Below are 13061 nucleotides of genomic sequence, written 5' to 3'. Positions count from 1 at the left end.
ATCAATGGCTGTTTTTTTTTTAAGCCACTTTCTTTAGTAAATCTTCTCTTGTGTTCTACACAAGAAAGAAACTTCAAAAAGGTTTGGAACAAGTGGAGGAAGAGAAAATTGTGATAACCTTTTCATTTTTGGATGAACTGTCCCTTAAAGTGCAGACTGACATAGAATTATTTGTTGCACAACCATATTAATTAGTTTCAATGATTTGTTTGACATTTTGATTTGAAGTTCCTTAAACCTGAAATTCCACCAATCATTTTAAGAAATTTTCAGAAAAAAAAGGGGAAAAAGTCTTATTTTGTAACAAAAAGATGTGCACCATGAATGGAAGGCAAATGTTATTAAAACCACCTGTTGTGGTTTTAATTAATTCCTCCAAGTATTATCAGTCAATCAGAAGACAGAAGACATATAGAATCATTCCATGTCCTCCTATACTTTATTAACTATTTGAAAGTCATTAAAAATTCACCTCTGTTCTCTCAGGCAAACAGAATTAGAACAAAGTCTGGAGAAGGTTCAGAAGGAGCTGGAGCAGATCAAGGAACAGCAAAACCATCAGAAGCTGCTGGCTGAATCTGCCACCCGCCAGAGAGACATGTACCGTATCCTTCTGCAGACAGCTGGAGTCGAGCTTCCACCACAGGGTGAGAAATTATTGCTTTTTTTATTTTCCTGGTCTATATTCCAAGTGTAAACTGAAGTGTAACTCATTTGCTGGTGGTATTGTTAAGGTTCAGATGGCGGATCTCAGTCCACTACTCCCAGCAGGGCAGGACCCATGGCCACCAGATCCACACCACTGAGGGCTGCTGCTGCAGAGTCTTTCCAGGCGACTCAGTCTAAAGCAGCACTTAAACAGGTTAGACATATCAACTCACCAAAGTTTTCCACTTTAAATAGGAAAATTAAGCTTATCCAAAGAATTTTTCTTTCTTTCTTTGACATGGACATCACAATTACACTGGACAAATGCATTTAAATGTTTTAGCAGACTTGCAAATTCTCAACACCTGTCCACGGGAGGCTTGACATATAAAATGAAAATAATATGGATGCATATACATAACATTATAATTCTTGCATGATCAAACAAACTAATAGACTAATTGTGCAAACACTGCTGTTTTATTTTTAACCAATTTTTAAGAACTACAAAAAATATTTATATTACTTTGCAATTTAAGGCTAACAGGTAAATCATTCCACAATTTGGTTCCCGTAACAGAAAAAACAGATTGACCAGAAGAGGTCTTACACTGTGGTACAAGACAGTCACCGTTAGCAGTTGCTCGTGTGACTCTGAGAGGTTTGATGCCTACTGATTAGATCAGAAAACGGCATTGGAACATGATAACATTTAAAAACCAATTAAAAAATAATTAAATTGAATAAACTATCAAAACCAAAAATTTTCTGTTTACATAAAACCTCACAAGGATGCCATCGCATAGGCTTTAAATCCATCATTTTAATTGCTTGTTTGTATATAGACTCAGTAGGCTCCAATGTAGTTAAAAAGGTTTGTGACCATGATGACATGTAATATGACAAGTAAGAGAATATCATTGTGTGCATGTATAATTTTGCAGTTTGATATGTTAAAATTTTTTTAATAAAACAAAAATAGTTTATACTTGGCTTGACCCTCTTACATATATTTTTAACATAACTATCCAATTTTAAATTAATGCCTAGAGTTATGCCAAGATACTTAAATTCGTTCACTTCTTTAATAACTTTTTTTTATAATCAGCACCTCAAATTTATCCCTTGCAGGCATAAAACAGTTTTCTTGACATTTAATGTTAAATGAGACTCGAGCCATCTTAAAATATGTGAAGCCTGAGTCAGTTGCTCACCTGACCAAGCAACATTTACTCACCCTCAAGTGGTTTAAGAACATTGAGTTTTATGATTCTGTTGAACGCAAAAGGAAATGAATGTCTCCAGCTTTCTTCAAAAAAAAGTTAGACAGATTTGTAAGTAAGGGCTAAATAAATAATGGAATGTTTAGTTTTTGGGAATTGTTTCTTTAAATTTGTTGTCATTGTATTCCTGATATCCATGTATGAATATTCTCATAGACTTTCATTTTTGTGTTTCGTGGCTGTAAATCTTGTGTTTGGATTTGGAATGATAAAAAGAAGAACAAGTTTTCACCTTATAAATGACTCCGAAGCACAGAACTCATTTGGATATTCTATATTAATGGTTGAATTCATCTTTTCTCCTCGTAGATAAATGATGCCTTTACTACATATAAAAAGGAGAAGGCCGAAAACGACAAGCTTCTAAATGAGCAGATTGAGAGGCTTCGTGGTCAAGTGTCTGACCTGCTCTCACAAAAGGCCAAATTGTCCTCTCAGCTGGAGTTTTCCTCTAAACGGTGAGAACATCAGACCTGAAATGGTAATTTAGCCACAGCTACATATTTGCAGTTTGCTGCAAATAGGTCTTGCCTTCATGTTCTGATATATTTATACATGTTTGTATTTCTTCAATAGCTCATGCACAAAAATGAAAAAAAAAAAGAAATAATTTTAGAATTTTTGGTTTATGGTTTTATTTATTATAACTTTTTTCAATAAATGATCTCATTAAATTGACCATTTTAATACATTTAGATTTTAGTAACCTTATTTAAAATGATTTGTAATCAGTGCACAACCTTTGTAGTGATATTAGTGAATGTGTTTTTATATTTTTTGATTTTTATATATAATTAGATTAATATAATTGAATACATTTGAATTGCTTGATTAATTCGTATCTCATTAATTGCAATGGATTGAATGCTTGAAGTCTGAATTGTTCTATGGCAGGTATGATATGCTTCAGGAGAATGTGAATGGCTTTCGACGAGAGACTGAAGCCCTGCGGGAGAGGAATCAAAAGATGTCTGCCACCCATCAGAGACATGAGCAAATCATTCACACAATGACTCAAGACCTGAGGGAGGCCAATGAGAAACTGACCATGGCCGAGGTCAGAGAACGTTCCATTAGCTTTAATGAATTCTCTATGTTAATCAGGTATTTAGCATCTTTTTGTTTTCTTTCTACCAGTCGCGGGCTGAGAACATCCGTAAGGAGCGAGACATTCTGAAGCAGGTGGAAAACAGACTGAACCAGGAGAAGGAGTCCATCCTGACTGAACAGCGGAGCCAGAACCTCCTGCTCACCAACCTCAAATCCATTCAGGTACAGTCACATCCCAGCTGACTTTATCAAACCTCTTTTTCACTTTGACTTTGTTCTTAAAAGGGATAGTCCCCCCCCCAAAAAAAAATCTAAATTCAGTCATTATTTACTCATCCTACACTTTGTTTCAAACCTGTTGAACACACTGAAAGAAATACTGAAAAATGTTTAGTCAAAACAGCAGTCATTGACTTCCATAGAATTACTTTTTGTTCCAACTATGGATATCACAGCTGCTTTTTTCCAACATTCTTCAAAATGTTTTGTGTGTTGTTTTGTGTTCAATAGAAGAAAGAAGTTCTTTAAAGTGAGTTGTTGGTAAGGAAATGTTCATTTTTAGGTGCAATCTCCCTTTAACTTTCTTTTCGTGTTACAGCTCACCATGGAGCGCTCTGAGACTGAGACCAAGCAGCGCTACAGTAATCAAATCCAGCATCTGGAAAAGGAGATCATCCAGTTAAAGAAGAGGCTGGAGCAGGAAGTCGAACAGAGACACGCACTGGAACGCAACCAAGATGTAAGCTCCTTTATTTATTATGAGTCATTTAGTGTTAACTAATTTGTCAACACCCAAATATATGGATGCACTGAAATTTAAAATTCCGGGCTTAAACAAAACCCTAAATTCTGGATGCACTTGGCCGAAAACCAAAACACATTGTAATAATTATTTATTATTTTAGTAAAAGTAATTTTGTAAGTCTTTTTAAATTGAACTCAGTAACTTAATTATACTGATAAAAAACACAAGCCAGTAAAATTTGATCTACTTGGGCTGCATCAGAAAGAGCGTAATTCCATACTATATGACATGTTAAAAATACTTGGTGAGGATCATCGTCGTCAAAGCAGACGACCTGATTGATGGTTTGCGCCGTCATTGTTCATCATTGGGCACAAGGAGTAGTAACTGCTTCATTCCAGACGTCATTCAGGGATGATCTGTTAGGCTACTGTGTGTAAAATATAATGATATTGTGTGCATATGACTAAGCTACTGACAATATGCAAGATTATAAAATGGCTTTGAATGTGTGCGCAGCTGTGCACTTTTTCCGTTTTCACATTTTTTCTCGGGGACAAATAAAGTGTATCCTATCCTACATTTGCATGTCACGATTATCTGTGCTCAATGTACATTATAAATAAAGCCAGGGCGCACATTTTTTTATTATCCTCTCAAAGTCATCTGTCCTTATGTCTTCATGTATTCAGTGCTGCAGCCTATACCACCTGAAATGTAATACATGAAAGTTTCATAAGTTTAGATGATTTTACACATTTATAAAAATATAGTTTGAATTAATTATAAAATATAAAAAATCAGCGACTAGAAAACTGAAAAACTCTTTTTAGCAATGTATGATATCTTTTTCAGGGAGGAATGTTAAAGTATATTAGGCTAATTGTTGACTGACTAGTAGTTTATCACGTGGAATAAAGAGTCTACTAAATCACAGGAAAAATTATGTTCTTTGAGCACGAGAACTTACTGAGTTAGGGGCATCATCTAGCGGCAGTGTGTGGATCTGTCCAGGCATTGAGGTGCACTTAAATTGTATGGCCAATATCAAATATTTATATAAATATCTCGTCTCGTCTTTTTTGTTCTCTGCTGATCACATGCCTGAGTACCCAGATGACCTACTACTTCCAGCGAGATTCTGAAGTGCGCATTGTGCTGGATGCCTTTATTTAATAACCTAATTCAATAAAGAAAGCAGGATCCTGTCTTCACTATATTTCTTAGCTAGAGTTTTGTTTAGGACTTTCTTTTGTAACGTGTTAAGGTATGAATCTAATTATTCCTTGAAAAACAAGGTATCTTGATGGGTTCTGCGAATGAAGCCAATGTCCACTCTAGGAAGAAAATTAATAAAAATACTTTATTAATAAATTAAATTCAGTGAAAAAGAAGAATAAAACGAAAATAAGAACAAAACAAAATCCTTTACTTTATTCTCCACTGAGAATAAAGGGCCTAAGACTTGCAGTATACAGAAGTCTGTTCAAGCGCACTACTGGTTTACATGTTCCAGCCTTTTATACAGTATTTGAGCTCTTGAATACAGGTGTGCCTTTAATGTTTTAAGCCATCAATGTTTCTATATACTTGAGTATATCAAAATTTTGAAATAGACCATTTTGAGGGATGTAAACAATGGTCCCAACACATTTCCTGTTTTACCTTTTGAATTTCTATAGCTTCCGAGAATCCAAAAAGAGCCGCATTTTAAAAAATATTGTTATGATAGCTGCTTTAACATGAAGTTATGATTGAATTGTCTCCCGTTACAGTTATTAAATAGTTTGATAACAAACAGGAAGTGTTCATAGGCTAATGACATCACCACATTGAAATAGTCCATACTTGAGAATATCTCAAATGTCAGTACAGAGAAGAAAATCATGTTTGGTTCTGAGTAAATGCATAGCAAAGTAATAATCAATGTTTTATTATACTTGAGCGCATTTCAAAAATGTAAATACAAAGAAGAAATCTCTTGTTCTCTAGAGCTTAGTAGTTACCTCCAGAGTGATGCACTTGAATAAAAACATAGCAAAGAGTTTCTTCTCTTACATCAGCATTCGGGCGGTCTACCAGGGGTCTTGTCTTTCAAGGCCATAACTCCTAGCTGGCTAAGAATATCTTCCTCTGAAAATAACACTCCCAGGCTATTCGGTTATAATAGTTGGTTAAAATTGTCATCTGGACCATTTCTTGGACCCACTTCAGTACGTCTTTGACTTCTTCGAACTTTGTCGAAAGCCTCTTTTATGTTTCTTCTCATTGCTTATTGCTGGTTTTGAAAGCATATGAGTAATTAATGTCATTAAACCATCCAGACACCACAGCATCTAAGGGACACTGCTTTCCCATGAGGCCATGCGAGAGAATTTGTGAATATAAGTGAAGCGGTCTAACTGATGCGGGTAGGCAAGGCATAATGACAAATGGCAGATGTAATGCGTTTGAATTTAATTCATACCATATAGAACATACTTTTCTAACAGTCGTGTAGTAAATTCAAATTCAACTGTAGTTTCTACTCAAAGTAGGTGATTTTTGCAAGCAGCGATTGAACGAGTTGTACAGTGTCAGTTTATCAGCATTGCCATAACAGCAGTATCGCTATTGTTAACAGCTGGAACAAGTACATTATTATTTGGGCTGAATTTGCTGCTCTGGTGAGCTCATGCAGTTCATGACAATAAACGTATTCATGTAGATGCATGGAATGTCCTTAGAGACTAATTTTGAGCTATTTTGACTGATTTATCAATGTATTTTATAAGCTTGCTTGCCTTCATAAGCATAAGATAATTTCTCTTCCAGTCTAAATCCAGATTGTTCGCAGAGTCTTAGTCTTAGAATGTCTTTTAATTTCTAAAACAAAAATATAGGCCTTAAAGTCTTAAATTTACTAAAATATTGTCTTGTAGGTCTTAATTATTTTAAATGGGTCTTTATTTTCCTTTGTTTATGCAAAGCTACTCGGTCAATCCAACACGCGTCCAATCGCAGACAATACATCTCAACTTTTAGCAAAACTCTATTTACAACTAATATCATAACAGTCTGTTGTGCATACATTTAGTTTATCAGTTTTAATTTACGTTATGTTGAAAAAATTAAAGGTCTGCTTGTTTTGTAGCAGTAATTAAAATGTGTTTCTAAGAAATCACTAATTATAATTAGTTTTCTTAATGGGGCAAGTAATTTTTTTTTATTGCTGGGCCATAAAAAAAGCTTTAGCGTGTAGACCTAAACGTCTAAAATTTCATTCTTGATGGTCTTAAAGTCACAAATTTGACTTTGTGAAACCTGCAGAAATAAATGCTGTGGTAAAAGCTCTGTGCATGCCTATCTAGAAGACTTGTGGAAATACTTTCTCGTTTCCATTGACTAGACTCAGCTGTTGGAGGCTAAGAAGAAGCTGGAGTCACAGACCGCACTATACCAGAAGACTAAAGAGCTGCTGAGATCTGCTGAACAGCAGGCTACCTCTTTGAGACAGCAACTGAACAACAATGAGAATCAGAATGCAGCACTTAAGCAGCCTGTCAGGACATTGCCCAGAGGTACACACAAAATAATGAAATATTGACTGTCAAATAACTTCCAGTCCTGTATAAGCAATATTGTTTTTGTTATGTTCAGTTTCAGCTCCCAGCGTTCCTCAACAGGAGGTGGATGATCTACGTGCACGTCTACAGCAGGTAGAGGAACAGAACTCTGACCTGAAGGAGCGTTTGAAGAACACCACCACCAATGTAGAGCAGTATAGATCTGTGGTGCTCAGCTTGGAGGAGTCTGTGAACAAGGAGAAACAGGTCATGATCTTCTTATAAACAGCTAAACAGGTTGAGGGAGCCACCATACTCAAAGATTACTATTCTTTCAGTTGGCTGAGCAAGCACGGACCTCCACTGACAACCAGCTGAAGATGGCTCGGGAGTTGAATCAGCAGCTGGAAGCCCGTTTGGTTGAAGCAGAGAAGGAGAAGTTGGAGCTCCAGCAGGAGAAGATGAAAGCTGTAGACAGTGTTGAAGAACGGGTAAGGAGCACATTTGAATGGCACGTCCATGTTGTTTGTGACTTGCTTTCCTGAAAATAAATCACAGTAGTGTTTTTTTAAGCATCTGAAACATTTGCAATTTATCATTCCTAAGTGGTGTAGATTAGCTGAATCTGGTCTGGTTTAGATTTTAGTTTGTGCCAATGAGAGAAGCATGTTAGTATTTGAATTGTGTTATTTGGCCACACCAGGGTGTTAAAAGTAGATGGCAGAAAATCTTGAGTCCCACTGGTCATACAGGTCAAAAAGTGGCATGTACATTTTTTGGGGGGTAACGCTTTTTGATAAGGTTCCATTTAAATATTGTTAGTTAATATATTTACTAAAGTGAACAGCACATTTATAACAGTATTTATTCATCTTTGTTAACATTAGTTAATAAAAAAGCTGTTGATCCTTGTTAGTTCTTGTTAGCTCATTGTGTATTAACTAATATTAACAAGCACAACTTTTAATTAATTTTAATAATGCATTGGCAAATGTTGAACTATGATTAATAAATGCTGCATAAGTATTGTTCATTATTAATTCATATTAGTAATTAATGGAGCCTTGTTGTGTGTTCATCTGGTTTATTTCCATTCAGATTTAAAGTACTTGTAGAGTGAGGGCAACTAACATGTACATTCGATTTGTATAAGGCAACTATGGAATAAGTTTCTATATATTGTCGACGTTCTACATCATAGGTCTCAGACTCACAGCTCTGCAGTTTTGCTCCAACCCTAATCAAACACAGCTGATCCAACTAATCAAGGTGTTCAAGACTACCAGAGACGATTAAGCAGGTGTGAGTTGGAGGGGGTTGGAGCTAAACTATGCAGAACTGTCAGTTGTAACACAGCCAGAAAGCGTGAAGAAACATAAGGGCTGTTTCTCAATATGCGTTCTTCAGCGGTCTTATGTTCTTATGTTCAAAGTTCAGTTTCAATACTCAAGACCGCAAGAACAGTGGACGCGTGAAACTTCCTGGATGTGTTCTTGATATCTAGGACGCACCGATGCAGACTTGATCACCGATCTCGCTCTAGAAGTGCTAGAAGTCATTTCGACTGGAGGTGGGAAGCGCAACATTTTATTTAGATTTATTATTAAAGTTATATAACTTATTTAACTTATTAAGAGATATAACTTATTTACCTTAGGAGTTTCCCTAAATGAAACGGTCAAAGTAAACATTACCATGGACATCTTAATAAAGGAATAAACACAAAGGTATTTGTTTGCTGAAATTTGTATTAAAATTTGTTTTTATATTGTGCAACGTATATTTATAATGTTTTTATGCATAGTATATATTTTGAAAAGGGGAAAAACAATAAATTGTCGTATGAATGCTGTAATGTTTAAGTCATTTCCATTAAAAAATGTGTGAAGGTCATGTGACCATAAGGAAGAACGCAATATCTCATTTCTCTAAGGACATGTTCTCTGTTCTCGCGGTCTCCCGAGTTCGTTCTTCCGAGAACACCTGGCAAGACAGGTCTCCACAAGAACGCAAGTCCATTCTCTGCGTTCTTGGAATTGAGAAACAGCCAAGGACTCCAAGACAATGTTTGACTCCAACTCAAGAGAGACATGAACAGACCTAAGTGTATACTGAACATGCCCACACATATATAAAAAACAGAAAATAAGAGTGTGCATTAAATCTTTGGTCAAAGATATAATCATGCACATTGTCAAGTCAAACATAAGGTTGGTGTATTAGATGATGTAAACAGTTGATTTTGCTGACTTTACACAATTAGCTGAAAGGAAGGACCTTAGTTGGAAAAGTGTTGGAAGTTCCAAAAAAAGTGGAGATTCTATTATTGGTGAAGCAGATGGAAATATAATGATGTATGGATTTATATGGTTAAGATAAATAATTGTATTTAAACTGTATTGGGATGACCTTGCCAGACCCCCGATGAGTTTTCTCATTGTTACTGCTGTCAAAATAAACGCTTCTGCTTCTACCTGAGAACAGCTTTATTTTTGAAAACCTAGAAAATATTCAGAAATTCAGCACAATCTTCCATAACACGACCAGTAGACAGTTCTGAAAAACAAAATGTGACTTTTTTTATTTTTTATTTTTTGTGTGTGTAATGTTGACTGTGCTAGGCGTGGGACGATAACCGTTTTCAAGGTATACCTCTGTTTGGAAAAGTCAAGGTTTTAAAACCGCAAAAATTTTCTGTAAGACTGTTCCTAAGGTATGTGTACGATTTTTTAAAATTTTTTTGTTTACTTTTTTTGTTTTTGAGGACAACAGTATCTTCAACAGAAAAAAAATATCCAATAATGCAATTTTAAATTGGAAAAAAATCTGTGTTTTTGAAACTAATAAAGACAGCAGAAGTCAATGATTCATTTTCATTATTCAGCCTGACATGTTTTCTGCTCCAAAATATTATAAATCTTTCAAAAAATAAAATATATTGTGCTCAAAGGGGAAAGGAGTTTTTGTTTTTATCCAGACATTTGAAAAGAATATATTTTAGAGCGGTAATCACAATACCGTGAAACCGTGATATTTTTATCCAAGGTTTATTATACCATCAGAATCTTATACCAGCCCATGCCTAGACTTGGCAGCTATTCTTAAGGGCAAAGTTTTGAATATTAAAACCTTTTGTTTTGCTCGATTGACAGGTGAAGGAGCTTAAGAGGAGCATGACAAATATGCAGACTGAGCTTCAGGAAGCTCTGCAGAGATCTACAGCAGCAGTCACTCAGGAGCAGAAAGCCACACAGGACAGCAAAGTACAGGTGGGTGTGAAACTCTTGCACTAAATTAGCCAATCATATCTTCACGCACCTACTTGTAGAATTTCTTACGTTTACTCACCTGTGTGTATTGTTTTTGGCCTCAGGCTAAGCTGGCTGCAGAGGCTCAGAATAAATACGAGCGAGAGCTCATGCTGCATGCTGCAGATGTGGAAGCCCTGCAGGCCGCCAAGAAACAGGGACAGCTTTTAACACAAAACATGAAGCAGCAGGAGGAGAAAGCTCAGAAAGCTGCATCTGAACTGCATCAGTACCGCACAGAATGGGTATTGCAGGAGAAGAGGCTAAAGGTCAGACCTTGTGGATGGCAGAGGAGGAAGAATGTAAAATGAATGATGCAGAGTGATGCTAGTGAGCTTTACAGGTCCTCGTAAATCAAATGCTGTAATCAGGTTTCCCAAAAAGTGGAATTTTAAAAGGTGTATTCCAGACATTCAATCTCAGGGAATTTTATTTATATTTTGTCCAAGTCATGAAATATTCCAAGAAAAAAAATTCTGAATAATATATAATAATATATAATAATCCATTTTTAATATATATATATATTAGATATTAACATTTATTCATTATCATTAACAATGATTTTTCAAATTGAACTAAAATGAACTAATAATGATGATGAAAAATAAACTGATTTAACTTTTCTAAACCAGTGCTTCCCACACATAGACTTTACTTGGGCGGGTGTCCAGGTATACTAACGGCCGCCCAAGTATATTTGATGACATTTTTTATTAATGTCATCCTTACACTTTTTTTTTGTATTTGCCCAATAGCCTATCATCTGCGATCGATTAACCAGTGGAAAATCTGGTTAATCGATGCTCTGCGCGTTTCCTACTTCTCGTTGTGTGTGTGCGCAAGAACTGTCTCCTAAAATGTCCAGGATTCGGCTTTTGGTTTCGCTTTCTAAGCAGTCATTAGTTAAGTGTTTTTGCATTACATTTTTATTTTAAGCCTGATTTACGTTCGCGAGGCTTCGCAGCTGACAGCGCGTGCACAGCCATAAGACCGATAGAAACATTATATAATTAATTCTTTAATCTAAACGACTAATCTATTTACTCAGAGGATGAAATTACATCTAAACTGGCTACAAAATGTATCTACACCATTAGAAATGGTTAATTAATTCATTTGCCTTATTTAAATAATCACTTTTTATACTTATAATTATTCTACTTTAGAGATTTTTCTTCCATAGATGTTTTTATTCCTTTGTCATTTATTTCTCATTTGCTCTATATATTTTTTTATTTGATGTTGATATATTACATATTTTATACATCTAACATGCTTTGGCAATACTGTACAAAATGTCAGCAGCAGATTTTACCTGTCAGTAAGGCTCCTGAATAGAATAAAAGTAAAGCAAATAGTGGGTTTCTTTTTTATTTCAACAGTGTTTCTGAAAAACAACAAGAAACCTTCAAGTCATTGAAAAGAAACCATGTTTAATAAATATAAATATTGTTAAAAGTTATGTCATGTAGGTAGGCTTGTGCCATGGGTAAAAGGTGTGTTTCAAACCGCCTACCACCTCAAGTATATTTTAAACCTGTGGTAAGCACTGCTAATCTATTATAGTATAATAATTATTATATTTTATTATAGTTCTAATAAATTCCAAATACGTTTTTAGTAATGTTATATAAAAACTACTTATTGGGCTAACTTTTATTCATTGGAATAACTTTTTTGGTAATCAAAACTAATTAAATGAAATGATCTATTTTATACAATTGAACAAAATCATGATTCTTCTGCTCTAGTTCAAACAGGTTTGGAGTGACTTTAGTAAAAGGTTACAATGTTCACTATTTAGATGGCCTTTTCCTTTAGCACTATTTTATTTGCCTGTCTTTAATTTTTAGGAAACACTTTGTAAAGAGCAGAAAAGAGCTGAGGAGCTGCAGAAGCAGAACACCATGCTCCATGAGCAGATGGAGAACCTGAGCAGTAAGATCACTGCCTCCACCCAACAGGAAATTGGAGAGAGCAGTCTGAACATCTCTCTGAATGAGGAGGGCAAGTCTCATGAGCAGATACTGGACATCCTCAGGTAAAAACCCCTCATCGACATGGCCTTTAAGATGCATCAGAATCAGAAAGAGCTTTGTACATCACTGTATGTACAAGTAAGAGCTGGTGATGATGTAGAACCTCTTGCACATCAGGTTTGTCCGGCGGGAGAAGGAGATTGTGGAGACCCGACTGGAAGTGGCCGAGGTGGAGACCCTTCGCTATAAACAGCGCATGGAGTATCTGGAGGGCGAGCTGAAGGAACTACAGGACAGCCTGAATTTAGAGAGAGAGAAGTTGCAGGTTCTTAAAGTGTTTTGTTTACTGTAATTGAGTTGTATAAACAGGAGCTCATGTCGTCTGTGTTGTACAAGAGCTAATTTCTACAGGGTTTAGATTTAAAATCTGCTTTAAGTTTATATGTTTTGTTATTACATCCTTTTTTTTATTCTAACTTGATCTAATTTGAATAAATATG

General features: G+C 35.5%; 1 protein-coding gene across 1 annotated transcript in view; it reads left to right on the top strand.

The window, feature by feature from the left end:
• The window catches only part of tpra (translocated promoter region a, nuclear basket protein), a 55772-nt gene that overhangs the window by 10224 nt on the left and 32487 nt on the right, over positions 1–13061 (top strand). Inside the window, exons 15-27 of the mRNA XM_056474583.1 lie at positions 487–647; positions 735–862; positions 2241–2389; positions 2826–2988; positions 3069–3203; positions 3580–3720; positions 7115–7286; positions 7366–7538; positions 7610–7762; positions 10424–10540; positions 10645–10848; positions 12436–12623; positions 12739–12886. Coding sequence (XP_056330558.1) covers positions 487–647; positions 735–862; positions 2241–2389; positions 2826–2988; positions 3069–3203; positions 3580–3720; positions 7115–7286; positions 7366–7538; positions 7610–7762; positions 10424–10540; positions 10645–10848; positions 12436–12623; positions 12739–12886 — 2032 coding nt within the window. The remainder of the gene's footprint in view (positions 1–486; positions 648–734; positions 863–2240; positions 2390–2825; positions 2989–3068; positions 3204–3579; positions 3721–7114; positions 7287–7365; positions 7539–7609; positions 7763–10423; positions 10541–10644; positions 10849–12435; positions 12624–12738; positions 12887–13061) is intronic.

Source organism: Danio aesculapii, chromosome 2 (assembly GCF_903798145.1).
Source record: "Danio aesculapii chromosome 2, fDanAes4.1, whole genome shotgun sequence".
Taxonomy (NCBI): Eukaryota; Metazoa; Chordata; class Actinopteri; order Cypriniformes; family Danionidae; genus Danio; species Danio aesculapii.
The sequence above is the reverse complement of the archived record's forward strand: the minus strand, read 5'-3'. Positions and strand labels throughout refer to the sequence as shown.